The sequence below is a fragment of the Hibiscus syriacus genome, unplaced genomic scaffold (genome assembly GCF_006381635.1).
Source record: "Hibiscus syriacus cultivar Baekdansim isolate YM2019G1 unplaced genomic scaffold, ASM638163v2 tig00110195_pilon, whole genome shotgun sequence".
NCBI classification, from domain to species: domain Eukaryota; kingdom Viridiplantae; phylum Streptophyta; class Magnoliopsida; order Malvales; family Malvaceae; genus Hibiscus; species Hibiscus syriacus.
The window spans coordinates 1,403,610-1,431,211 of record NW_024062621.1 but is presented as its reverse complement, the minus strand read 5'-3'; the positions used below and the strand labels follow the sequence as shown (position 1 = coordinate 1,431,211).

Sequence of the window (27,602 nt, the reverse complement as noted above, 5' to 3'; positions counted from 1 at the left end):
AACAATAATTATTTAAGTTTATTTTGAGAGCAAAATACATCTTTTAAAATTTTCGGTGAAAACTGTACAGCAGATTGATACTCAAAAGAGACGATAAAAGAAAAAAAAAACAGAATCAGAGGTCCAGTTCCACCTGATGCTATTGCTTTCTTCAATCTCTATGCCTTCTGATCAGCAGCTTTCATAAATTATCAGCTTTCCCCATCACTAAATCTTCAAAAGAACAAGGATGAACACATACAGATAGTTAGGCGTATATCATTCGTGAACAAGGAAGACTTGTTAATAATTCGGATGCTAAATTGTACACAATCAGGCTGGTAAATTAACCTTAGCTTTCTCGATCCGACTACCCTTTCGATCCTCCTGGGTGCCGAGCACAGTCGATGTCGGTATTCCTGTTGCATTTCGAGACAACCAGAATCAGGGTCCAATACAGAAGCAATGTACTTAAAGAACAGTCTCGATGACATGCTGAAATTCTCTTACCTTTCTGGGTTGCAAATCCATTTCGTTTCAGAATCTCAGCTATAGTGACAACAGTAGGAATAGCTGAGGTAAAATAACAACAAGTATCAGCAAAGATTCCAATGATGAACAATACCATATAGTTCCAAAACATTGTAACTTTGCTAATTAATACTCAAAAGCAAAACTTGACCAAGAAGATTCAAGTAAATAATCAAAGAAAGTTTACCCATTCCTAAGCCGCAAAGTTCAACCTCATTGAACTAGTTTTTATGTACCTCTGCAACAAAGCAAGCATTGGGTCAAATTGGGCAAAACCCCATGAAGAAGGAAGGTTTGCTATTTAATTGATGAACAATTTGAGCATCGAGAAACAGAAATGGGTGTTTCTTTTATTACCTTGGCACGATTGAGATAGAAGATGAAGGGTTTCTAGGTGTTGGATATTTGCACCTCCTTCTTCTGTTTCTTCTTCTTATCATTCCTCGCATTCTTGGTCTCTTGTCTCTTGGGGTGGCTCGACAGTTTTAGCAGGAAAATGACGGGAGCAACCTCGACACGGTGATCGGCAGCGGTAACTACGGCGACAATAACCGGGTTCTTGCTGTTCTCGAAGTTGCCTTCGTCGCCGGAGATTATGGTATGCTCGTTCTTGAATTCTTCTTTGGCCTTAGGGCTCTCTGATCCAACTCGTTCTGCTGAAATACTCGACTCCATTGATTCAATTCGTCTCGCTCTTCTGTGGAATACGGAGGGGAAAAAGTCGGTTTCGAGCTCGAATTGAATTGAGTAAATTGAGTTTAAATTAAAAAAACACCTGATCCAAAAATAATAATATAAACAAACTTAATATAGTTAGAGATAATTATTATAATATCTTTTATTTATATTTTTTAATTAGAATTTTTTTATTATAAAATTTTATATTTATATTTATGTCAGATTGAATAAGAGTTTTAACTTAAAAATGAGCCGTATTTTAAATCGGGTGTAATTTTTTTAAACCTAAATCAGATCAAACGATGAATGAAGAAATGTTGTACTTAAATTAAATTCGGGTACATAAAAAATTTAACTTAATCCGACCTGTCACCATTTCTAAATAAGTTAGTTACCACTTAAAAAATTGTAACCAAATGTGAACTAAACCATGTTAAAGGCCCAGTCCAACAAAAAGTTTACACTTAATTTAGGGTTTCAGTCTTTATATATAAGCAACCTATCGAGTTTTCTTCTTCTCTAGTTTCACCTCCTCCAACCAAACCCTAAAGTCTACAGCTTCAGAAATTAAACCTTTCGACCATGGTGAGTTAGTTGCCCCTGCGCTCTTCTTTTTTTTATTTGCCTTATTCGTTGATCTTACGATGCGCAAATTGGTTTATTTTGATAGGCGGATGTGGAGACGGAGGTTGCGGCGGTCGGAGTGCCCAAAAAGAGAACATTCAAGAAGTTCAGCTTTAGGGGTGTTGATTTGGATGCTCTCCTCGATATGTCCACCGATGAGCTAGTCAAGCTCTTCCCTGCACGTGCTCGCAGAAGGTAATAAGGAAACGAAAAAAAAAAGATTCAATTTTCTTAACAATTTTGCTTGTTTTTACTGAAAAATATGAAATGGGTTTTTCATTTTTTGTTATTTTTGTTATGGGATTGTAGGTTCCAGAGAGGTCTCAAGAGAAAGCCCATGGCTTTGATTAAGAAACTCCGCAAGGCGGTAATTTGATCTTATCTTCACTCTTTTACAACTTTCATCGCATATATCTTTAGATCTAGAGTTTGATGTTGGAAACTGAGAGATTTGTGTTAAACTTGATGACGATAGTCAAATTTTACTTGGAATTTTGTTTTGTGCTAATTTTAGTAATTGAAGTTAAGTCTAGTGTTTATGCTTGTACTTAAGTAGATTGCAGTCATTGATTATGTTTTGAATTATTTGCTGAATGCCAGCCCTTGAATGCGCATAATAGAATAAGCTATCAACATATTTTGCATAAATGATGAGCAAATTTCGACACCATCTTTTGCTTTTTATCTTAGTCGGCTTTCCTTTTAGTTTCTGACTCCCAGATTTATTGTGGGTTGGCTAAGTGTAATTGTCCAATATTAGTGTTTTAATGTCCTTTAGTTGCTTTTTTAGTATGACAAAGATCATCTGTTCTTTTGTGTGCTTGTTGCTGAATTTTCATTGTAAATCCAGCTTTTGAGAATATGATCAAACTCATTAATATGTGATTGTCCTATTAACTATTATACTCACAATCTCTGCTATGATGTATTTAACCAGAAAAGGGAGGCTCCACCTGGTGAGAAGCCAGAACCAGTGAGAACCCACCTCCGAAACATGATCATTGTACCCGAAATGATTGGTAGCATCATCGGTGTGTACAATGGCAAGACATTCAACCAGGTTGAAATCAAGCCTGAAATGATTAGTCATTACCTTGCTGAGTTCTCTATTTCATACAAGCCGGTTAAGCACGGTAGACCCGGTATCGGTGCTACTCACTCTTCAAGGTTCATTCCTCTAAAGTGAAGACCTTTCCTCCAGCTTGGATCCTCAGTATGGGGTTACTATGAAAATTTGTTTTGTTGCACTTTTGGTAATGAATTTTTATGCCCTTGTGGTTGCTCTTTTAGATAAATGAGACTAGAGGTGCTTTGGACATTTCATCATCTAGCTTTATTGCAGTTGAAGATGTCAATGTTTTGTTTGGTAATTTGTCTACTACTCTTTATTATAGTTAAATTGTGTTGAGGTTTGGTAATTTCATTATCTTTTATTTCATATATCGGTAGCTGTTTATAATTGCCGGTATCCCTACTAATCTGAATCACCTAATGCATAGGCTTAAAACATGGAATGATTCTCTTAATTCAGTTTATTTCATTTACAAAATGAAATTCAAAGCTTGCTGCAAATCCATTTTTTACAATCATATTTAGGGGTGAGGTTCAATCGAGTTGAGTAAAAAAAATCATTTATTTAAGTTGATGAGTCTTATTTTATAACTCAAAGATGACATGAAATTTTTTGAGTCGAGTTGATTTTTTTTATTTTATTAGAATTTTTTAGTTATATGAGTTTTATGAAATTATAATTTAAATTAATTCGAGTAAAGTTTTGTTCATTTCTAATCAGATTGATTCATTTTCCCATGTTAATAACTTTTACCAACAAAAAAATTTAAACATATGCATCGGTTTTATGGTCATATTCGAACATAGTAAAGATGTTCAATAATATTGTCTCTAAAATTTGAATCTTATTTTTTTTAGCGAGTCATGCCGTCCAACGGTCCCCAGGCTTCCTCCTAGCCTCTTGCATTGCTTTATTTAATGCATTTTCCACATCTGCAGCTCCCATCTATAAAAAATGGATAAAATAATCTCATAAATTTTATTAAATAATTGGTTGCTAATTTTACTACGGCTTATAATTACACATACGTGAAAAATAACATGACAAACCTGGGTTGAAGTATCCAAAACTGCAAGGAATTCTTGATCTATAAAGTTTGATTGGATCATTCTGGGTTTAGAATCCAGTGTCTTCAAGCATTTCAAAGCCTTTAACACTGAATCGATCCCATACACTGGATTATCTATCTTCACTCTGATCTTGTTTCCTTCATTATTTGCCTGCAATTCCTTGTTCCTCCTCTCCAAATCCTTCTTTACCAATTCCAGCTCTTCAACTCTCTTAGTTGCCATCTGAACTATCGACTTCTTATCATTCTGCCATGAAAAATACCAAAGAAAATGCTCAAAAACACAACTTTTTTCTAATGCCATCGAAAACCCAGCATTTATTCGACATTTTTTTCAGTTTTTTTGACGACATAAAAGACGATACCTTGACATTTTCAGCACGATGTGCTCTAACAGTACGAAATGAAAAACTAAACCAACCTTGGTACCAGGAGCGAGCATGGAATACAAGGCAAAGTAGCAATTTTTCTCCTTTTCTCTTCTCTGTCTCTCATTCAATTTGTGCTTCACATTCCTCTGTTTATCGTCGTCTTTTGCTGTCGTTTTCGAAACCTGATCGATCGTCCTCAAGTACTCGATCATTCTCTTGTTCATGTTCCCTGCATTATTACAACCAGCAGTCTCCACTCTGGGTGTTAATGAATATGGCTGAAAAGAACCGGTGCTAATTGGTGGAAGCGCTTCATACCAGGAGATTTCATTTTCACCTTGTAGTAGTAGCTCCACGAACTGATCCATGGCCTTTTTTCCCTTGATTTTTCTTTACTGGGAATTCTGCATATTTTAGTTTGAAAATTGTTTATAAAGGAAAGATCCACCCTTGAGTCCATGATTGCTTTATTTTGTTTGAAAATTATGTTCAGACTTGTCCTTGGTCAAAGACTTTGACTCAGAAGTCTCTTCTGTCAACTCTTAGTTAGCCCATAAGAATTGGCCATCCAAACCGGATGAATAAGATCCAATCTTATTTTATTTTAAAGGGTAAAATACACGTTTAGTATCCTAACTATTATTTTCATTCCATTTTGGTCACCAAACTAGTTTTTGTTTTAAAATAATACCTGACGTTACATTTTCATTTCATTTTGGTCACCTACCGTTAGAAAATTAACGGTGATGTTGATGTGTCACCATAAGATAATGACACGTCATCATTGAAAATTTAAAAAAATATCACGTCAGCAGTTTTGTTAATTTTTTAACGATAAGTGACCAAAATGAAACTAAAATATAACATTAGGTATGATTTTGAGACAAAAAAAAGTTAGATAACCAAAACAAAACAAAAGTGATAATTGGATTACTAAACGTATACTTTACTCTATTTATTTTCTCACGAGGTTAAAATGATAAAAATATAATTACATATTAATTTATTATATCATATTTATAATGTAAATTATAACTATATATTTAAATAAATTTATTTTTAAAATAATAGTAATTATTATAAAAATCATAAACCTTAGAAACATTCCCTAAATATTTAACATTATAATATTTAATTAACTTAGCTTTTATTTTTGTTTTCTTTCTGGTTCTAAGACTTTGTCTTAATTAATTCAGACCGACTTACGTTGCACACTTAATTTTGGTGGGTGAATCTCCAAACATAATTTTTTATATACACCATCATTATAATATATATTAACTTATTTTTGTATATTATATTATCATAATCAAGATTTTAACTAATTTAACTCCTTTTAAGATTAATTATCAATTCTTAGGTGAAAAGTAGTTTCTCTTTTTATTTTTAGGGTGCTGTCAGTTTTTTCTTCTACTTCATCTTGTGGCGTAGTGTGACATAAATCTTGGTATTAGTTGTTCAACGCCAATATCTGTTAATTTTCTTTTATTTTGTTATATCATATTTTTTATTTTTAATAATTTCATTTTTATAACATATTTTCTTTGCCTTTATGGTATATTTTTGATATTTTGACTGTTATTTTCGTTTATCATTTTTATCATGGTTGTATTTAACATCATCACGACTGATCAAGATTATGCTTATTTGTTACCATGTTGATCTTTCCTAATTTGAACCCTCATATTGGATTTTGATGCACGATTTACGTCCATAGATAATTTTTTAGTATTGATATATTATGATTTATGGCTTGTCAATGATCTTTCAATAGTTTGATCTCTTTTTGTGGTTCGATTGTCAATGCAATTAGATAATTAGTATTTACTTTTTGTTCGATTTTTTTTGGTTATGTTTTTTAACATTCTCTTGCATAATTTTTTGTGCGATTTTAAGTGGTTAGTTTAACGTAAGAAAATTTCCTTATTATATATTCAATTTACGGTTGTGATTATAAACATTTATTTTAATTTATATATTTTTTATTTTAAATATATATATATAAGGTATCATCCAATTACACACTAGGGGTGTTCAAACGAGTAATTCGGTTAAATGACCGAATCGAATTACCCAAATTTCATTAGCCGATTTTTCCCTCTTAACCGTTAACCGAACCGAATCAAGTTCGGTTAATTGATCAGTTAATCGAATTAATAAAAATTTATAAATAATATATATTATATATTTAATATTTGATCGGTTAATTTGGTAAGAACCGAATTCAAACATCTCTAAAGCTAAATAATATATATATATATATATATTTAATAATTTCGGTTAATTCGGTTAATTAACTAATTTCAAACCAAAATAATCGAAACCAAAAATTAAAAAAAATCATTAACTATTAACCGAACCAACTCAAAATTAATCGATCGAAATCAGTTAGTTAATTCGATTTTAATCGAATAGTGAACACCTCAGTTACATACAGTAAAGAGTTTTACACATTATATATATATACTCCTCTCAGGATTTCCTCCTTTTATGCCTATAGAGAAAAGGTTTCATTTTGCAGTTTGAACCCTTCACTTGAACAATTGAACAAACACATAGGCTGCAGTTTCTGAAAGATGCTTGAATTCCAACCCAGCCCAGTAGAGACCAAATCTTGCAACTCCCAAGCTTAAACTAGCATAGCACTATCAGTTTCGAGCCACCTCGATCACCTATAGCTACCCCCAACACACTTTTGCTCTTCGGTTGTTGATAGAACGCGCGCCAAAGAAAGGAATACAATTTGCTTTGAAGTGTCTCGAAATGTTTGGTATTTCATATGGAGAGCTCTTCCTTTTGATTGGAGCCACTGCTGCTCTAGTCGGTAATTCTGCTCTTACTTTGATTATGCTCACTTTTATTCTAGTTTTTTTGGGTTAATTGGGATTATGGGATTTGAAGGAATGCTTCCATTCCTCTTGAAAGGGAAAGCTTTTTTGAGCCAAAACCAGAAATGTGTTTTCTGTAATATTGTTGTTCGCAGGACCTAAGGATCTGCCTAAAATTGCAAGAGCAGCTGGGAGGTTAGCAGGTCGATCAATTGGATATGTTCAATTAGCTCGGGGCCAATTCGATAATGTTATGCAACAATCTCAAGCTCGTCAGGTACTTCTTTTTCCATTGAACAATATAAAAAAAGTTAAAAGAGAACCAAGGATTTAAATAGAGGTCCGCTATCGGAAATAGCTGGGTTTATATAGCGGCAAATATGTCGTCCGAAACTGTTATTTCACAACCGTGATACCCGCAATAGCACCCACTAGTGCCGCAATCGCGATAAACACAATTGAGATTACGATGGCAACTGCAATTTAAATCCCTGAAGAGAATCCTCATTACCAAATTAAATTTTAGTTTCTTGTTCTTCCTGCCAAGAATTTTAGAAGTGCTTTAATGTCCATTGGAAGTAAAATTTTGTATACTATCTAGTATGTTATATAGATTATATAGAAAATTAATTGTCCATAGCATGCTTAGAGCTGGAAGATATTCGCTGTGACAACTTTAGGGAGGTTGTCTTTCACATTATGATAATCTGGCATTTCTAGGTTCACAAAGAGCTTCAAGATACAATGGCACAACTAGATGCAATTCGGCATGAAATACGGAGTTTATCTCTTGTGAATCCTGGTCCTATGACTAGAAGAATGATGGAAAATCCTCCAGAGCCTGCTTCTGATAGTAATGGTAGTAGTCTTAGTTTAATTATATGCATCCCATGACATTGCTACCTTGTTCTTTTTCCGTCTCTTAACTTCCTCCCCGAACCTGTTCTTTTGTAGTTACAGATCCACCCGAGAAAAGTGAAGAAGATAAGAATTCAACTGATACTGTGAAGAATCCAATCGATACCGTGAAGAATTCAACTGATTTGCATAGCCAAGCGACTGCCTATGCAAGATTGGCTGAATCTGAAGCTCTTAAAGCTGGTTCAGTGAGGTGCAATGTAGAAGAGGAAAATCTTAAATATGAATTTGGTGACTTCCCCGTTCTTCCAGTTTCAGCTGAAAGTGCCGGACTCCTTCCAGATCGGAAAGGTTGTAAGATTTCTTAAAATCATCGTTAGATGCTTTCGTTCGGTTATTAGTGTATGTGCTCTTGTAAATTGTCTCTGGCAGGCGGCAGCTAAATACCATGCTTTATGTAAAAATGTTCATTCATGCTTGTACGTGAATGTGTGTGTTTGATGAAAACCTCAGGTTCCTGCATCATATTTTTATTGCATCATTTCTCTTTTAAACTCATGATAATAGTGTTGACTTCCTGTTGATATGAAGTCGTAATACATCTATCCCTGCCTCGCATTTGGATTGATTTCGGGGGGAAATGTACATTTACCCCATGGAATGAAAATATGTCCATGTTTAATTGATTTTGCAACCATTTTCTATTTGTTGCACCTGCTGATATTTGCTTCTTTTAAGAGTCACCTGATATGCATGCACAATCATTTCCACCATAATATTTTAGTACTTATTACTGTTTCATGTAAGTACATGTACTCGTAAAGATGGCTGTTAATTGTGTAATTTGTGTTGGCAGAAGGTGCAAAAGCATCAGACATTGTGTTGGAAGCAGTAGTGGAGGCAGAGGTGGCTCGTAATGCCAAGGAGTTCTTTTCTCTGCCTCAAAATCAAATACAGTAAATAAGAAGGTATTTCCTATTTAGTCTTCGCTATCACCCGAGCAGTATAATCATGTTTCGATTCCTGCCTCAAGATCAAAATATGTAGTGTTGCCTTGTTCATCCTTGCCAATTAATTCAATTTGCCCTGTGCTCTGATACAAGCTAGGCTTCCAATATGATTTATTTCTTTACTTTTATTTCAAGAAGTTTTCTCAACTTTTGAGTTGAACTCTTTGGTGTCGGCTCTCGATGTCCATAATCTTGCCCAAGACCTGTGTATTTAGTTCTAGTATCGAAGTAACATTATTGTTAAGCATTTAACATGCATTAGAAAAATACTATAAGGGAGAAATGGTTCTTGGTGATTGATCTGATAGCTTTATTTCGTAGTTTCACTTTAGGTCTAACCAACAAACTTGTGTCATCAGTGTACCATACAACCTAACATCAAATGTGAGTACCATATTGCTCTGTCTTAGGGAAAGAGCTGTCGTTGATTCGACCACCAAGCATTACAGCCTTCCGAGTGAGTACCATATTGCTCCGTCTCTTTTCAGGAACGGGGAGCCTTTTCGGATCAAAGTAAGTTCTGCTCCAACCATATGTCACCGACCTTGGAGTTTGAATTTAATCACATTCTTCTCGGATCAAACTTTTGATCTTCGATTCAATGGAGTGATTTATCTTCTAAACAGTGTCTGAATCAAATAGAGTACTGATTACAAGTTCAATCGGTTCGATTAGCTGATCTTATTTCTTATTTAATGGCATCAGTCTTCATTCCGGGCTTCGAGTACAAATATCAGGCTTAAAGAACAGGTCGAAAAGCTCAAAGAGGAAGTGCTAAGAGCAAGGAATACTTTTCAATGGACATGTACCAGTCATACTAAGAAAGCTAGCAGAAAGTTTTTCATGTTGGAGCTGAACTTACTACAACCATGTTAAAAACATAATGAAAGGACTAAATATGGTTTATTTTTCTTCGATGATTCGGGTTCAAACAACCGTATGTACGGAGTAAGATAAGATCGAGGTAGTTTAAAATGGTTAAAAAGAATAAAAAGAAAGCAATTAAGTAATAAGCACAGTATATTAAAGAGAGATTTGGGGTGCAACCCACAATGATTTGGTTGTACTTACATAACGTGACCAAATCGCACAAATTGTATATAAGATATTAAATTGCCATACACATAAATCTTTACTTTTAAAATAATAAAAGATTCTGTTCAGAAAATAAACAGCTAAGTAGACAGGTAGGTGGCACTACAAGCCCCATCTCAAATAATAAAATAAATAAATATTATTTATGTTCAATTCACTTTGTAATGATTTATTCTCACTGTAATTACTTTTAAATAGTTTAATACTTGTAATAGTATTATTACTTTAGCTAAAAGAATACAAATTAAACTATTTATTAACTTGTTATATGTTCATTTACACAACTTACATTCACCAATTAAATTTTATTTGACGTTTTTGATTATCCCAAAATTGGTCATACATAATTGGTGAATAAATATAGAAACGATTCATTGTCATTATTATAACAATCCTGCATCAATGGCAATGAATTAATGCCCCATCAGCATGCACATGGTAATGTTCCCCAATCTCTCACGGGGTCCTAAAATTTAATGAATTTCAATACATATATATATATATATATATATATATATATATATATATAAAGAAAATCCCAGAAATGAAATTTTAATAAATTTAATCTCAAATATTATGAGGAATTATTAATTCAATTAAAATCATCAGTGTTATAATAACCTAGAAATTATGAATTCAGACAAGCAGACAATAGCTCAAAAAATATGTGATTAAAAACAAATTCCTCCCCCATTAGCAGTAAACAAAAGCCAGACGATAGGTTTTAATTTCATTGCTTCTCGTCCATTACAAATATATTTGCATATCTACATATAACAAAGCATATATGAAAATATTAGGTAAATTTCAACGAAGTTGCTCTAGTTGTTCCAAGTGGTTTAGGCTCTGCTCTTGCATTTCTCCATCGCTTCCGATCCTTTCATTATGCGTAAACGCTTACAAGATTTAACTAACATCCTGTGAAAAAAAAAGACAAAAAATAAGACCCAAGGCGAGGTGAGCTGCTAAAAGATACACATGCATGAGTATGGAGGCATGTAATGAAGACTAGCATATAATTAACTAGGAACAGTTTTATGTTTGATTTTATATATATATATACATATATGTGTGAATAAAAACATACTCCCATGGGACATCGCCCACGAGCATCCAGTCGCCATCTTTATCCTCATAGGTTGGCACATAATCAGAACTATTGAGAAGATCCATCAACTTGCTCTCATTCATGAAGTCTATCATCCCTTGAGATCCATAATATCCTTTAAAAAAAAAACAACCCAATATTCCACGAACATGTCAACTTGACTAGTTTCCGACAAAAAAATAAATGAGTAGATGATGATACGACATTAAAAATGTAAACATACCCATAGTGAAAGAACTGAACATTTTAGCCAAGGCATGAGATAACTTTTGGTAACTATTGTACATCTTCAAATCCACCTTACGCAAATAGGGTGCACCATCCATGCTAACCTTCACAAACGCAGCTTTCTCACATTCCTCGCTGCTGTTCTTCTGGTTATCCATGATGTTCTTCCTATAAGATCGAACTGGTGGCCATCCAAACACTTGTGCCCTATAAAAAAACAACATATGATCATGTAATAAAGTGTGGGTACGTAGTTTTGTTTTTGACATACTTGGCTGGCTGTTTTGAATGATCTTTGGTGCATGCAGCAGCTTCTTTTGAACCATTTTCTAGGTTAAGCTTCAAATCAACAGTCTCGGAGAACCGTCTTTTCCCTGTGGTCTTTGGAGAACTTTCCACTTCATTTTCACCGCCGCCGCCGCCGCGGGGCAAGCCGAGGCACAGCTCGGTCTCTTTGTAGTTCAGATCACGCTCGGTTCCTTGCATGTTCAGCCTTATTCCTATGTTGTTAGAGAAATAGAGAGAGTGGGAGAAATGAAGAAAGAGAGAAACCCTCAATGATATAAAACAACTATGGGGATGGTGGTTCCATGGCTGCATGTGTATGTCACATCAGCATCAGCACCAGCATCCATGGTTTGTGAACACGTGGAGAGAGATGGGACGTTGGATAAATCACCAAAGTAGTCCGCTTTTTTAATGAGTGTTTTTTCATAGGAGTAGAAGGAAATATTTTTCCATTCCCCAATTCTCTCCCATTAGTTTGTTAAAACCCTTTTCAAATTGAACACTATCATCTTGTAGCCTGTAGGGATCATGAGAAGTCACAAAAGTCTAACGAATCACATGCATGTAACAAGTTTTTTCTTTCCGTTCATTTTTTTAAGTGTGTTGGGAGAAGCAGTGGCAGAGTTAAAATTAAATAATTAAAGGAGCAAATTGTTTAAATTATAAATAAATAGAGTATTAAAAATAATTACATTAAATTTAAAACTGACAATATCCTTAAAAACAATTATATTAAAATATTTTGGGAGGAATAAGGGATTAATTGTAAGCTGAGGGTCATTGTCTCTCTCACCTATAACATGTGTTCGTTCCTAAGAAAAAAAATATAAACATGAAAGATATAATTTAATTAATTATATTATATTGTATGAATTAAAATAAATAAAAAAATGTCCATATTTTAAAGAATATATAAGTTGTAGGAATCTTTCATTTATATACAATTTCACATGATCTAATAATTCATCCCTGCAATGAGACTCTCAATTTTATTAAGTACTATTATCTGCATTTTATTCAAACTATTTCTTATTGATTTTTCTTGATTAATTTTTGTCAACTTTGACTTTTTATTATTTAAATATATTATTGATAAAAATATAAAAATATTTTAAAAACCTTTTATCAAGTAGTTTTGAAATATATATTTTATAAAATTTAATTTTTTTAAAAAATATTTAAATAATTATGATCAAAATTTAAAAAAAATGAGTTTTGAAAAATTAATAAAAGACAACTTGAGTAGGATAAAGGGAGTATACTGCATACTTCTTTCATTTTCTATGTTCTATTTATTGATTATATCAGAGTATGTGACTGCATCTCTCAACGAGATCATCTTTAAACTTTAATTCAAATTCTCCACTTAAAAGTGTAATACACATTGAAATCATCAAGTGACCTCAATGGTGAAAGGAAATATTATTCTCTACAGAGATCTTAGGTTCAAGCAGTTGCATTTATGGGTGTATGTACGTTGTCAATAACTAAGAAAGATTCTAAACAATTATTACATTGTAATCACCCTAATTTTTTTTAGAAAAACAAAGTGTAATGCACCATACCTTAAAATCAGGGACGGACGCAATATTTTATGCTAGAGGGGACGAACTTATAAAATTTTAAAGGAGATACGAACTTATAAAATTTTAAGGAGGGGGAAAATAAATTTTCAATGAAAAATACAAAAAAATTATCTAAATTATAAAGGAATTTAAATTTTTAGAGTCCATCCTTACTTAAATATATTGTATTCAATAATAATTTTATTATAAAAAATATAATACTTTAATTTACAGATAGAATAATCACTTTAAATTTTTAACTATTAAAATTTTACGGGTATTACACGAATAGATAAGAATTGTCGTGAACTGGCCTTTTGACTCTTGTGGCGGGAGGATGAGACCTGATTATTGTTGCGACGGGATACTGTTGGTGACGGCAAATGAGATTTTAGGGATTTTTGAAAAATTTAAAATTTAAGTTTTTTTTAGATATTATAAATTTTAATGTTTTTATTTTTAAGAAAAATATAATTATATTTTATACCACATCCCAAATAATAATTGAATGACAGAATTTTTAATGGATATTAGTGAATCTACGCTAAAATAATTATAAAATGAAACATCAAATATCATATTTGTAACTAATAATCAATTGATCTAGTGAGATGAGGTACTAAATTTATTAAGTAACGTAAGAGATTTGAACTTTGATGTTTGCGAATAGAACAAGCTAGGTTGGGAGAGCCCTTCCCATAATGGGCCTATGCAAAATCTGATATAAATTAACCGGTCAATAGATCATATATCGATAATTAATTAAAAAATATCATATTTGTAACAAGAAAAAATGGTGACAAATGCACGATATCTTTGAACCAAATGGGGCTAACAATTTGGCGTCAACATCACCCATTCTGGAAGGCCTTTGCTTTGAAGGGAGTGGTGGCGGCTTCGAGACAGGTCACACCCCTAGGAGAAGGAAACAACCCTAACCCAAGTGGCTCCCTTGCCTTATCAATACCCCTCCCGAACCGCGTTCTCCATTATTTCTTTCTAACTTCCCTCTATGATATCTATACGTACAATCATGTAATTCGTGTAAATGAATTGTGTTTTTTAATAGTGTGGTTTAAAATATTTTTTTAATTATTGATAACGTACATATACCATGCAAAAACAATTATTCGAACTTTAAATATCTAGGGAGAATAATATTATTCTTAATCATTGAGAAAGAAAAAGAGTAACTTGTATTAAATATAACATTAAATGGTGATAGGGTTTTGTATGTGTATTGGTTAAAGGTTTTTTTTAAAAAAAAAGAAAAAAAATCAAGGATTAATATGGAAAATATTCAATCTTTTTAGCATATCTTTGAAATCTGAAATAGACATCCGCATATTATTGGATTTGTCCTAGAGATACAGGAGAAACTCTTTAAATTAATACTCGGTAAATTAATAAATTCTCTAAAATAATAAATTTGTCTGGTCCCGGCTTGGGCCAATGTAAAAAATTGAAAAACTCGATAAAATAATAAGATAATAATTTTTCGTGAGATCCCTTTATAATTTTCGGTCCTAAGAAAATCATAAATTAATACTTCATAGAAACTTGAAAAAAATATATTACTCTCTTGCAACGTAATTCTAAGAGGCATAGATTAATTTACCTTTTTGTTTGGTATGTACAGTATAATTACTTAAAAACTCTTTAAATTAATAATTATTAATTTATCGATAAATTAATAACTCTCTAAATTAATAAATTTCTCCGGTCCTGACATTATTAATTTATAGAGTTTTAACTGTATTTACGGTTAGGTGGGTTAAGAAATATAATTGAAAATTCGATTTGCTCTTGAGTCAAAAATCAAGATATTTAAAATTGATCCACTATGTTTAATATATCCTTTAATTTATAGGTGCGGAGAGTTTGGACAATATAGGTATATCCAAGGATAGACTAAGGGGGAACGAGTAAGATTTTCTTTAAAATTTAAAAAAAAATTATATTTTTTAAAATATTTTCTATTAATAATAATATATTTTTGTCTCTTAAAATTTTATAAGTTCATCGTCTCTTAAAAATTTTAAAATCATTTTTTAACATAAAATCACATGGATACCCTTAAGCTATCAAATTGTTCAAAATAATTATCGCAATAAATTACAATAAATAAAGATGCTATTGTTCTTTAAATATCGAATTCATCTATTAGTTCATGTACTTTAACTGGGTACTTTTTCTTCACTTAATTTCATATTTTGAAATTTTAATCATAACTCAAACAAACTCTATTAAGCTAAATTCTTCCATTAGTCATTGCATCATGCATAAATTATAGATGTAGTTCATGTTCTCAAATTTAACACGTTTAAGTACCTATAATTTATCATATTATCTTTTCTATTATTTGAATTAGAACTAAAATTTCAAAATTTCAAAATTACAATATAAGAGCTAAATTTAATCAAAGTAAAGTAAAAATATTAAATCTATATTTTTTAATAGTCTGATATAACTATAATGTAATAGTTGTTTAGAATTTTTTAAATTTATTAACAATGCACTCACCCTACAAATATAATTGCTTGAAATCATGTCTTTTAGGAAGATTAATATTTCATTTTAACGATATATTTCATTTTAATGATAAGGTAAGTCAGTAAATTCACATTTAAACTACAACTTATCTAGAATAAAATACATCAGAAATCGTTACACTATATTTAAATGATCATGAGATCATAATAAGGGAGTTATATATATATTGCGCCGCTCTAAGTAGTTAAATATAATTCATTGGAACCAAAGAGGATATCGTATCAGTTTAGTGGGTGACACAAGGATTATGAAGCTTTTCTTAAAGGAGATTAGGTGAATCAAGTTGTTTGTTACTTATATTAGAAAGGATCCCAAGTTGCTCGATTCGATGATAAATTTAGGGTCAGGGATGGATCGAGAGAGATAGATAGGGATAATTATTCTTCTGAAAATTTAAAATTCTCTTATATATTAATTTTTTATGTATTTTTGTTGATAATTCATTTTAGTCATCCAAAAATTTTATAAAATCGTTTATCTTTAAAAAAACTATAAGTTTATCTCCTAACATAAAATTATACGTCCGTCTCTGCTTGGGACCCTCGTTACGTTTTACACTCAAGTTCAGTGTGGATAGTGAACTATTTTATTAATTTTGACCATGAATGAGGGAGTTTTTGACCAGCTTGGTCTCCACTTCGGTGAAAACAAGAATCAAAACATATCCCCAAAAGGCCAAAACCCCATTAAATTATATGTCCCCAATGATCACAACATTATTCAATGAATATTTGTTTGGTGAAAAGGAGATTCCAATCATGTTGATTCAGCAATAAAGGATTGCATTATTAGGAAAAAGATCAGTTTAATGTATTTAATATTAAAATTAATAAGGATTTAAAAAGTAATTAAATTTAAAAAGGTTGACTGGTTGAGACTGAAGTTTAATTTCATTAATCTAAGACTAGTACGAGTTTAAAGAGTCGTTGAATCAAGAGAATGGAGAGAGAAGGACTTAATTTCATAGATTTTAAAACTAGTAGTGCTTAAAATGTAATTGAAACATAAGAGTTGGAGGACTAAGTCCCCTTCCCATCATCAACGTAGTTCAATCCAGGATTACATGGTTGAGATTTTATATAATCTAAAAGTTACATGATATTGAGGTTTGCTTTTTTATGAAGTAGAAAAATAATATATTTTTGAGGTAAATGTTGAGGTTCGAGTTTATATAAGATAAGATAATATGAATATTCTTGGTCACTCAATCGATTAATGAATCTCATATTAAGATTTACAATTTAAACATAGATAATTTCATTCTCCGAATAATTAAATTATATTTCACATCTTATTATTCATCAAAATTTGGTTCCTTTCTAAATTATACGGGTTATATCAAAACCATTCTTAGTTTTATTGTCACGATAATTAAATGGTATTTCACACCTTATTATCTAAGGTTCAAATTATTTCTCTTCTCTAAATTATTTAGAGTTTATATATGAAGCGTTCGATAGTTTCATTGTCCCAATAATTAAATGACATTTCAGATCCATTATTTAGGGTTCAAACCCGTCTCTTCTTTAATTTATCTGGTGTTTATATCTGAATTGTTTGATTTACTGTCCCAATAATTAAATAGTATTTCACATCCAATTATCTAGGATTCAAACTTTGTTTCCTCTTTAAATTATTTAGGGTTTATATCCGAAACATTCTATAGTTTCATTGTTTCAATAATTATCTAAGGTTCAAACTCATGAAAGAGAAGAATAAGGGATATCTTTGAAGAGCAGAAAGGAACGTTGTCTTACAGTAATGGTGTTGGATGGTTGCAATGCCATAATGAAGGGGTCCATCGCCATTCAAAAGCCTCTTCCGAAGGCGCCTCATTTGCATGCTGCTTCCTTGCACCACTCAACCTTGTCCCTTCCCTTTGCAAATCGCACTTACTGCCATATATATTGGTAATTTACCGATCTTATCGGCTCAAAAACACTTTGAAATTGTGTCTGTCATTGATTAATGCTTAGGGTTTTTTGAGCTAGCTGCTGGCTGGCTGGCACATTGCAGGCTTGATAAGTATGCTTACATGGAAGTAGTTGTCGCACTTATTAGCAGTAAGTTTTCATTTACAGAAAGCAAATATTTAAGAAATACCGGCAGCATTGACTGAACTTATCATTTTATTTTAGAGGGACCGATTATCGAAGATAATTTTAATAATAGTTTTATCTATTAATATATGTGGTTTTATTAAACAAATGTAGATTTATAAGATTTTTTTATATAAATTCTCCAATAAGATAAGCAACTTAGCCTCTCTCACAATTTCATCGTAGTTTTGCCCTTGAGTACCGGGTGAAAATTTTGTCTTGTTGATATTATTTTTGAAGTTATTCTTGTAACTCTAATAAAAAAATCATCTTTATAAAATATAAACAGATAGATTAATAATTAAAATATAATCAGATTTGTTCTAGAATAATTTTACAAGATAATGAAATGTAAATAAAATGACTATTTATAATTAAATTTTCATAAGAATATGATAATAACAAATTTTGTCCTCAATATTTTCATTTTTTATTAGTTTGACACTTACTCTTTCGAGCTAAATTTCATCCTCGATTTTTTTAATCAAATTGGTGTAATTTTAACAAAAATAATGATTAAGTATGGAGCTAATGTGACAAGTTCACAAGTATTTCATTATTGACATCATGTGAGAAGCACATAGTACTTAGGAGTGTCAAATAACACCCCAAAATTTTTTAATATATATATATATATATATATATATATATATATATATATATATATATATATGAATTTTATACTAAATATAAAATCAACACTATTTTAAAAAATAGGGACATCTCTTAAAATAAATTAATACCAATTATTTGACCCTATCCACTTCGTACGTAGAATCATTTTATAAATTTTGACCCCGTAATATAATTTTTAATAGCCCATCTACTTGGATAGGGCTGCAACCTGTAACGCACTAATGGGCCAGTGAGGACAGCTTGAATTCTTAGCATGGGGTGATAGTAAAAGGGTAAGAAAGTAAATATACATTAGATTACGAAATATAATATTATTTAATAGAGTAAAGTACACAAATATACTCCAATAATAATAGGACCTTGTATTGTTGAAATACTTAACAATTAAAAATTATTAAAAGATTTTTTTGCTATAAGATGATATTTTGTTGAGTTTCTTGATTATTAAAAGTTATAAAATGATCATATGATTATTCATGTGTTCTAAAAACATTCTTTTTCGTTAAAACTTTTACAATGTTAATCCATTGATCGAGATATGATAAAATTATATTTTAATAATGTTTATTGGCATCGTCTTTGCTTTTAAACATTGGCTCGCCAACATAATGTTCCGAGCGCTAGCTCGATCACATAATGTAAGCGGAGATTCGACTCATAAAATTATCAAATGACCATTCTATAACTTTTAATAGTTAGAAGACTCAACAAATCAACACACTATAATTAGAGATTATTTTGTAACTTTTAATAATTATAGAAGTCAACGAAGTAAGTTCCTATAGCTAGAATATCATTTTCATACTTTATTCTATTTAATAAATACAATATTATTTAATAAACCATCTTGTATGTAAAATTACTTTATTTATTTAATATGGAAGGTAATTTTTTTATTGTTTGAATAGTTTTTATTATTTTATTTTAAAATGCAAATCTAATTCTCATGGGATATCTAGTTTAAAGCTTCAATACCGTCTCAAATTTCGCATTTTCTAAGTATTCGATAAGCCATTTTGATTGAGTCATGAATGGTCACTCATGCATCCACGTGGCTTCACCACTACCATTCTCTCTATTAGTCTATTTAGACTTTCAAACCAAAATAAAAGGTAAATAATTGAATTGTACTCATATGGTTGTTTTGATTATTTATTTTGTAAATTTTATAAAATAATTATTAAAATTATCGAACTATTATAAAGTGATTATCTGACCATAATGGTGATATGAGGACGAGCTATAGGTTGGATCAGATTTAGCCAACCTGAATCCAACTCAAATATAACATCCCCCTATTTGTCACTCGACCCAATCTATACTGAAGTTCCATTCAATCTAATTTTTAAGATAAAAATTCATACTCAGCTCCTGCATTTGACCTGATATATATAATTTTTATTTTTATTAGGTAAATTAAAAAATTAAACTAGAAAAATATAGATAAGGGTTAATTATAGTAATTATCTTTAAATATATAAAAATCAATTACATTATTATTATTGGGTTAGGTTGAGTCAATTAGTTTTTTACTCTACACTCGAACTCGACCCGACCTGACCTTATCCTTAAAAAAAAAACCTAACTTGGATATGAATTTTAAACAAAATCCAACTCTATATGATCATATCAGGTCAAGTTATAATCCAATAGATACATATCTAATGTCTATCCCTATTGAGATATTATAATAAGTGTAAATGTTTCATAATCACTTTATATTTTTTAGAAGTTTAATGAATAAAAGAATCACTTGAACATAGTTAAGTGATCACCTATGTATTTTGCCCAAATAAAAATTGTATAAAAAATTTATAACCATAGCTGATGTCTTCTTGCCTGAGTTGCAAACCTAATTATTTGTCAATAAAATGGTCGGTAAGAATATATTGGATCATTTATGTGATAGTGTTATTTAAAAAAATAGATTTAAATGGCTATATTTATTTGGTGTATATTATTAACATATTAAAATAATTATAAATAAATATTATTTTGTAATTATTTAAAAATATTAAAAGAAATGATTGGTCAAACGAAGAAAGCAAGGATGGATCCCTGAAGCAGAGAATAAGGGACCCCACCTCTACTGGTGGTAGACAACTGACTTCACCAATCAAATTGGCATCAGATCGCCACACGTGTACACTTCGATGATGGTGCTTCCTGCTCCTGCTATTATTTTGTCAGCACAGTCGCTACTTCTTGTTTCAATATCCGACCAATTAGGTCCACTTGTACCGCCATATATATAAAATCGACCTAATGACTGCTTCTTCCTAATTGTTTAACTACTAGAAATATTGAAGATAAAAAAAAACTCTAAAATTCATTAAATTTTATGAAAAATTTATCTGAAGGTTAAAATGTGCTTATGTTTACCACACTGATTATAATGTACAATATGAGAGGAGATGGTTTGCAGTGATTAATAACAGTTATTTTTTTTATTTAAACGAAAAATTATTTATAGTGATTATGATATAATATTTATTCACAAAAGATAAATTATTTTTTTATTTTTAAAATCATAAATTAACTTTGAATTATTGATAATAATTTATGTGAGTTTGAATAGATCTATATGTGTATTATTTATTTATCGAGGGAATAACAAAATTCATGTATGAACATTGATTGCGGCTAAAAATACTGTAATGAACAGTAATTGTTTCTTAAGTTAGATTCCAGTACAATGAATTCACAATTGCAAATTCAGTTCACCAAAAGAGTTTGACTAAAAATTAAAATCTTTACCCCCGCAATGTCTGTGCTGCCATAACCACATCAATTTATTTTGGCACACACTCCAAACATCGACATTCATTTAATTTAATGGGTAATAAAAATTCTAAACAGTTATCACATTATAATCATCTTAGACTATTCAAAAAATAATAATTTATTTATTTTTATTAAAATGTTATTAACATTTTAAAATTTATATTTTTTTTTGATTTTTTTATGAAGTGATGAAAAATGTTAAGATATTTGACACAAATATTTTAATAAAGGCACAATAATATTATTATTTCATCACGCTTGAGTCAATTTGATAAAAATAAAAATTTAAAAGCTAGAAAAATATAACAAAACTTCAAAGACTAAAAAGTACTATATTGATAAATTTGAAGGACCAAAAATATTACTCTACCTAGAATTGCATTGAAAAGGCGAATCCCCACGCATTTGAATGCAAATGGAAGTTGCCATCCAATTGTGGCACCACACACCACCCTAATCATGTCTACTCTCCTTCAGTGCCCTTCATAAGGGTGTTAGGGTTCCTTCAGTAAGGCATATTGCCCTTGTCGGGGACCACCGATTTTCAGCCAACTCGTATTTCTCATGTCTACAGCTTGGATACTCGCTTTCCCTTGCTTCAAATTATCTTTAAAACTGACCCAATGTCGGCACATTTTTAATTCAAAAATGACTGCCTTTTGTTTCCCTTCATTTTCAGATATTAAGTGAAAACACCGACTTTATTATAGAAATAGTGTAAATCAATAATTGTCAGTGTAATGAATAAGGTATATTTTAGTGTTGAGGAGAAAATTTGTATTTAAATTATGAATATGATATTATTAGGAGTATGATAATCATAAATCGTGAAAGATTAATCTTCATATATCATTATCCATAGTAATAAATGGGTTTTGTTGATTGTGAGCAGTTTAATCTTTTTTATTTGGACGGAGACTCGTAGTTAGTGAAAGAATGATCATTGATTGTTGTTATTGCAAAGGGTTGATCCTGAGGAAGAAGGAGAGGGATAGTTGTAAAGGGTGCCATGCCCTTTATCAATATTTATTGGGATACTTATAATAATTTTTAGTGCGTGTGTCAATAATAGAATCATCATGATTATATTGTTGGGTATATAGATTTGATTAGCAGATCTAGAATTTCATCTTGACGTATCACATGAGACCATCAGAATTATAATTTATATACTATAATTAATTAACTACCTAATTAAAACTCGAGTATCTTTCGAAAATATCTTCGAAGGTATAAAACCCGTAAAACGTGCGTGTGAAATGCTTGAGAGTCTTGGAGAATCTTGAAAGGGCAATGCAGCACCGACTAGCTAAAACAAAAGTTGATAAGCTGTAAAAGGTGTTGGGGGTGGGTGGGGGCGAAGTGTTTGTGTTGGTGACAACAAGAATAGATGCCTATGTAATACAGATGTTTGAAACTAATGTAATTGCACACGCTTCGCATCATATGTTTGGTTTAGGGTGTGTGCCCAAATTTAAAAGTTTATTTACAACTAAGAATATGGACATTTTGGAGCCCTCGTTACTGTAACTTGCTTGCATGTTTTCTTTATTACAACCAAGAGGACGTGTTCTTGTCTATCGGCTTCAATTTTCATTACGCGTTTTCTTCACATGAACATTTTATCTAGAAAATTCAAAACATAGCTATTTAATTTGGTCAATAATAAAAGAAAAGAAGAATAATTATCATGGTTTTCAGAACCGGACCCGTTAGCGAACTGGCCATACTACCGGTTCACTGGTTCAACCGGTCGAATCGGTCGGAAGAATCGGACGACGTCATAATTATTTAAAAAATTAAATAAAAATACCAAAAATATTTAATAAAAAATAATTTTTTATATCACAAGTTATATTCAAAGCATGTCATAACATATATATATATGTTAAAAACCATAAAATCAAGTGAAACAAAATGATTCAAATTAACTACAACATAATATTTAAGGTAAAACATATTAAATAATAAATATAATTATATAACTATAATTTAAAAAAATTTGGGGCTAAAAAATCATAATAAAATGATATTGTTTGGTTTAATTTTTTTTTTTAAACAATTCCACATGGCTAAGAAACATAGAAGAGCATCCCAAAAGTCTAAAGAGTAAAAGCATGAAAACAAAACAATCTCACATGGCTAAGAAACATAGAAGAGCATCCCAACTAACTTCTATAAATAATAGAGGTAATTTGACATTCAAAATCATGGAGCTTTTGGTGAGCATTTAGTGAACTATTCTTTCACTTCAATTAAGTTCGAATTTTAGGCTTCAATCGAGCTTCTAAATTTTTTTTTAGTTCAAGCGTTTTCGAGTTCAAGGTTCAATATTATATTTCGAGTTCGAGTTGAACTTGATAATTTTTAGCTCGTGAGTTTGAGTCGAGTTGAGCTTATTTTTAAAGTTTTCAAGTTTGAGTCGAGCTCAGCAATACTCGAGTTCGACTTGGCTCGTTTAACAAACGACGTCGTTTGGTTTAATTTAAAAAAAACAAAATTGACGGTTTTTCCGGTTTTTCCCGGTTTTCAGCCGGTCCGGTTCGAACGATTCTGGCCGGTTCTGACCGGTTCACTAGTAGCGGTTCAACCGGTATAAATTGAATTGGACTATGCAACGTTCTCGATTGAACCGGCCGGTCCGGTCCGATTTTCAAAACGTTGATAATTATGTTTAAATACACTTGAATCTATGACATCATGGATGTTGCAACATCAACCGTAATAATCTAATTAATTAATGTTTAATTGGCATTTTAAGTAAGGGTGAATAAAATTTGATTTAATTTTAAAAAATAATTTTTATATTTTAAATTATTCGAGTCAATTTGAATTTGTGAGTCAATATTCAAGTTCATGTCAAGTCCAGGGTTTTGTAATTCATAAAAAATATCAAAATGATATCATTTTGATTTTTAGCCTAATAATTTGATAATTTAATCTTTGATTTCTTTATTTATTCAATTGTTCATTCATTTTAGGTTTTTTTTATTAAATTTGAACCACATGCTCCTAACCTATATTAGAATACCTATTGAATACTCATGTAACTTCAATTATTATTTTTAACAATAAATTTATTCTTTTTTAATTTAATCCCTCAACTTTATATTTTATTCAATTTAATCATTCAACTGCAGTTTCTTTTATAAATTATTTCTTCAGATTAATTTCTTGACACTTATATTTTCATCAATATCTTTCCTTCAAAATCTCTTCTTAACATTATAAATATATTTTATAATTTTAATTGATATCAAATTTATTAAATAATATTATAATTTTTATTTACGCGTGAAATACAATAGGAAAAAATATCCACAAAGATCTATTTCAATACTTTGTACAATAAATCCCGATCACCATCTATACACGTACACAATCTCATAACCACACACGCACCCATCCTTCACGTATCTGCCATTCCCAACACTCGAGTCCTCCATTTAATTCTTCAACTTCCATTGATGGGTCATGTTTCAATGCATTGCATATCCCAACCTGGAAACTCTAAGCGAATCAAATTCTGCAAAATTATACAAAACTCAAACTTTGATCTAATGTTCGTTATGCATCACTATCCCTGAAGTTATATCGACCACAGTCCTCGATATTTTAGTTCTTCTTATTTTATGTTTATCGTGATTGTAAATATATTGAGTTCTATTGTTATTAATTATGGATCTTGAATATGGAAAGTTGGATGGGATGTGCATGGCAAGAGGAGAACAAGAATAATAATGAGCAAACAGGTTTTAATGTGCACGGGTGAGGGTGAAATGGACCCTTCATTTTTCTGATCATTTGGTATGGTTACCTTAGCTTAGCTTCAAATTTGACCATCCAATGGAAAATATTATTCAGAGGAGACGAGAGGACAGTGTGGGGCTCTCATGCCTTAATGTATTTAATGTAAAAATAATAAATATGCTTACATGTAATATTATCGAGAATTTAAAAAAATTAAAGGCACATGGATTAAGAATTAAGATATATTAAAATTTTGAACGACTTAAACTTATTAATTGTTTTTAGTGTGAGAAGGAAATGTCTTTTTTTAGAGATCTTAAATTCAAACAGTTACGTTTGTAGAGATTATGCACGTTATTAATAGACTAATAAAGTTTTGAACATATATTATCTTATAATCATATTAGATTATTTGAAAAAAAATTAAAAAACATCAACGATAAAAAAAATAATTATATTTGTAGAGTATATCATAAACTATTAAAAAAGTATATATCGACTAAATCAATAATCTATGCATATTACAAAGGTTGATGACATAATTTCACCACTTATAAATGTTATTATTAATTAGTAATTTTAGTATTATATTATAGTATCTATTTAAAATACTTTTAATTATTTGACAATTACTCAAACATTCGTAAAAATTATACTCAAATTCAAAATTTTTAAAAATAATAATTATATATTTAACTATTAAGACTGTTTAGTATTATTACTCACCGCGGGAATAAAAGTAAAAATGAGAGTGGGAGGTTGACCATGGGGCTGAAAATTGTTTCCATACTGGCGGCTGAGGTTGTCGAAGTTTTGTCCCCACAATCACAGGGCCACCTTGCCTCAAACTTGCCTATTTTCCTACCGACAACTGACCTTTCCTTTCTACTTAATTCATTCATTCATTCAAACCCTTCTCCTTTTTTCATTATATATGATCTACTCCTCGTCATCAAAAAACCATTCGTCTCAATCTCAGAAACATTGCATCTTTGAAGAAGAAGAAGAAGAAGAAGAAAATGGAAGACAGTCTGGCTTACGACAATGATCTAAATCTCAAAGCAACTGAGCTAAGATTAGGTTTGCCAGGAACACATGAAGAACAACAAGCAGTTTCCAATGTCAGAAACAACAAACGACAGAACATCGAATCCGATTGTCGAAACGAAACTGCCCCTCCTCCCAAGTAAGCATATCCGATACTTGATTTTTCTTATTTGATTTGATCATTTGATGTAAAATTTGGTTGAAAACTAATCGCTTTTTAACATGTACAGAGCACAGGTCGTGGGGTGGCCGCCGATCCGGCCGTACAGAAAGAACATCTCTCTGGCGAAGAAAACCGAGTCCGACGGCGGCGGGTTTTATATAAAAATAAGCATGGATGGAGTGCCGTATCTGAGAAAGATTGACCTTAAAGTTTACTCCGGTTACCCGGAGTTGTTGAAAGCTATTGAGAAAATGTTCAAGTTCACCATAGGCGAATACTCTGAAAGAGAAGGCTACAAGGGGTCGGATTATGAGCCTACTTATGAAGACAAAGATGGTGACTGGATGCTTGTCGGAGATGTTCCATGGGAGTATGTATCTCTCTCTCTCTCTATATATATATATATAAGTTCATATTTCTTCTGGAATTGAAATTTACGAGGTTGTCTTTGATGTTGCAGAATGTTCATTACATCGTGCAAGAGATTAAGAATCATGAAAGGATCAGAAGCTAGATGGTTAGGTTGTGGTGTATGAACATCACAGAAGATTCATTTGCTCTAATGAAGAGGAGAATCTTCGACCAGCTTGGGTTGTCGGAAGTGGAATCGATTCTCAGTTTCGTTTCAGTAGATAATTCATCTTTCAGGGATTCAAAGGACTGAGAAAGTTTTTTGAAGGGATTAAGGAAACTAATCAAGTGTAAGAAGAAGAACAAACGGATTTGATGTCCCCAAGTTTTGGTTATGTAATATAATACACAAAAAACCAAAGTTGTATTCTGTATATCAGCTGTATTATCTCTGTATGATTAAAGCTTGTATGGGTTATAATTGTTGAATCTGCAAAAATAAAATGAGGGTGCTTTCCATTTTCATCATTTATTTCATTTGTTTTAATTTTTCTTTTAAAATATATTTTAAAAATTGAATCTTAATTTAAATTATATATATTTAATACATGTGAAACTCGAGTTTTAACATTTACTGTCGATTGTTTACGCATAAGAGGAGACTTAAAGCTTTTTAATTATGTGAGATTACAAGAGGGAGAAAGCATGTGTGTATTTCTGACTCCTTGTAGTATTTGGGTTAAAATTAAAATTTTAAATTTTAAAAATCATAAGGATTAAAATTAATTAAATTAAAGTATATAAATTAAATCTAAAATTTATGCATCGCATAAATTCTAACACAGAATTTGATCTCCCATGATACTTGTATAATGTATTATCAGGGATGAAGGTATTTGGAGAGTAGAATGGGCT

At 31.0% G+C, this 27,602-nt stretch overlaps 5 protein-coding genes and 1 long non-coding RNA gene across 9 annotated transcripts; 3 read left to right on the top strand and 3 right to left on the bottom strand.

The window, feature by feature from the left end:
• Positions 1–149: 149 nt before the first annotated feature.
• On the bottom strand, positions 150–1,214 carry LOC120218328. The gene is made up of 5 exons (XR_005525228.1): positions 868–1,214; positions 698–748; positions 490–552; positions 331–398; positions 150–213 (listed from the first exon to the last, which is right to left on the bottom strand). It is a non-coding gene; the product is annotated as an uncharacterized LOC120218328 (long non-coding RNA).
• Positions 1,215–1,650: 436 nt separating this feature from the next.
• LOC120218281 (40S ribosomal protein S15-4-like) lies at positions 1,651–3,037 on the top strand. Its single transcript, XM_039215264.1, has 4 exons — positions 1,651–1,773; positions 1,859–2,007; positions 2,122–2,179; positions 2,750–3,037. Exons 1-4 carry the CDS (start codon positions 1,771–1,773, stop codon positions 2,996–2,998), a joined length of 459 nt encoding a protein of 152 aa, XP_039071195.1. The 5' UTR covers positions 1,651–1,770; the 3' UTR covers positions 2,999–3,037.
• A 684-nt stretch (positions 3,038–3,721) lies between these two features.
• LOC120218106 (transcription factor bHLH92-like) lies at positions 3,722–4,701 on the bottom strand. The gene is made up of 3 exons (XM_039215077.1): positions 4,375–4,701; positions 3,934–4,200; positions 3,722–3,829 (listed from the first exon to the last, which is right to left on the bottom strand). Exons 1-3 carry the CDS (start codon positions 4,690–4,692, stop codon positions 3,746–3,748), a joined length of 669 nt encoding a protein of 222 aa, XP_039071008.1. The 5' UTR covers positions 4,693–4,701; the 3' UTR covers positions 3,722–3,745.
• Positions 4,702–6,996: 2,295 nt separating this feature from the next.
• LOC120218278 (sec-independent protein translocase protein TatB-like) lies at positions 6,997–21,212 on the top strand. Of its 4 annotated transcripts, XM_039215260.1 has the most exons (6): positions 6,997–7,148; positions 7,308–7,429; positions 7,873–8,011; positions 8,107–8,361; positions 8,867–8,992; positions 21,200–21,212. In XM_039215260.1, the coding sequence occupies exons 1-5, from the start codon at positions 7,088–7,090 to the stop codon at positions 8,968–8,970; spliced, it is 681 nt and encodes a 226-aa protein (XP_039071191.1). In that variant the 5' UTR covers positions 6,997–7,087; the 3' UTR covers positions 8,971–8,992; positions 21,200–21,212. The 4 variants fall into 4 exon arrangements, with proteins under 4 accessions (XP_039071191.1, XP_039071192.1, XP_039071190.1 ...); XM_039215261.1 differs by lacking the exon at positions 21,200–21,212 and having other exon boundaries at positions 8,113–8,361; positions 8,867–9,303; XM_039215259.1 differs by lacking the exon at positions 21,200–21,212 and having other exon boundaries at positions 8,867–9,303.
• LOC120218277 (auxin-responsive protein IAA14-like) lies at positions 10,782–12,007 on the bottom strand. The gene is made up of 4 exons (XM_039215258.1): positions 11,723–12,007; positions 11,447–11,658; positions 11,203–11,338; positions 10,782–11,033 (listed from the first exon to the last, which is right to left on the bottom strand). Exons 1-4 carry the CDS (start codon positions 11,935–11,937, stop codon positions 10,955–10,957), a joined length of 642 nt encoding a protein of 213 aa, XP_039071189.1. The 5' UTR covers positions 11,938–12,007; the 3' UTR covers positions 10,782–10,954.
• LOC120218280 (auxin-responsive protein IAA4-like) lies at positions 14,185–27,215 on the top strand. The gene is made up of 4 exons (XM_039215263.1): positions 14,185–14,189; positions 26,140–26,312; positions 26,404–26,706; positions 26,797–27,215. The coding sequence occupies exons 2-4, from the start codon at positions 26,146–26,148 to the stop codon at positions 26,870–26,872; spliced, it is 546 nt and encodes a 181-aa protein (XP_039071194.1). The 5' UTR covers positions 14,185–14,189; positions 26,140–26,145; the 3' UTR covers positions 26,873–27,215.
• The last annotated feature ends 387 nt before the right edge of the window (positions 27,216–27,602 follow it).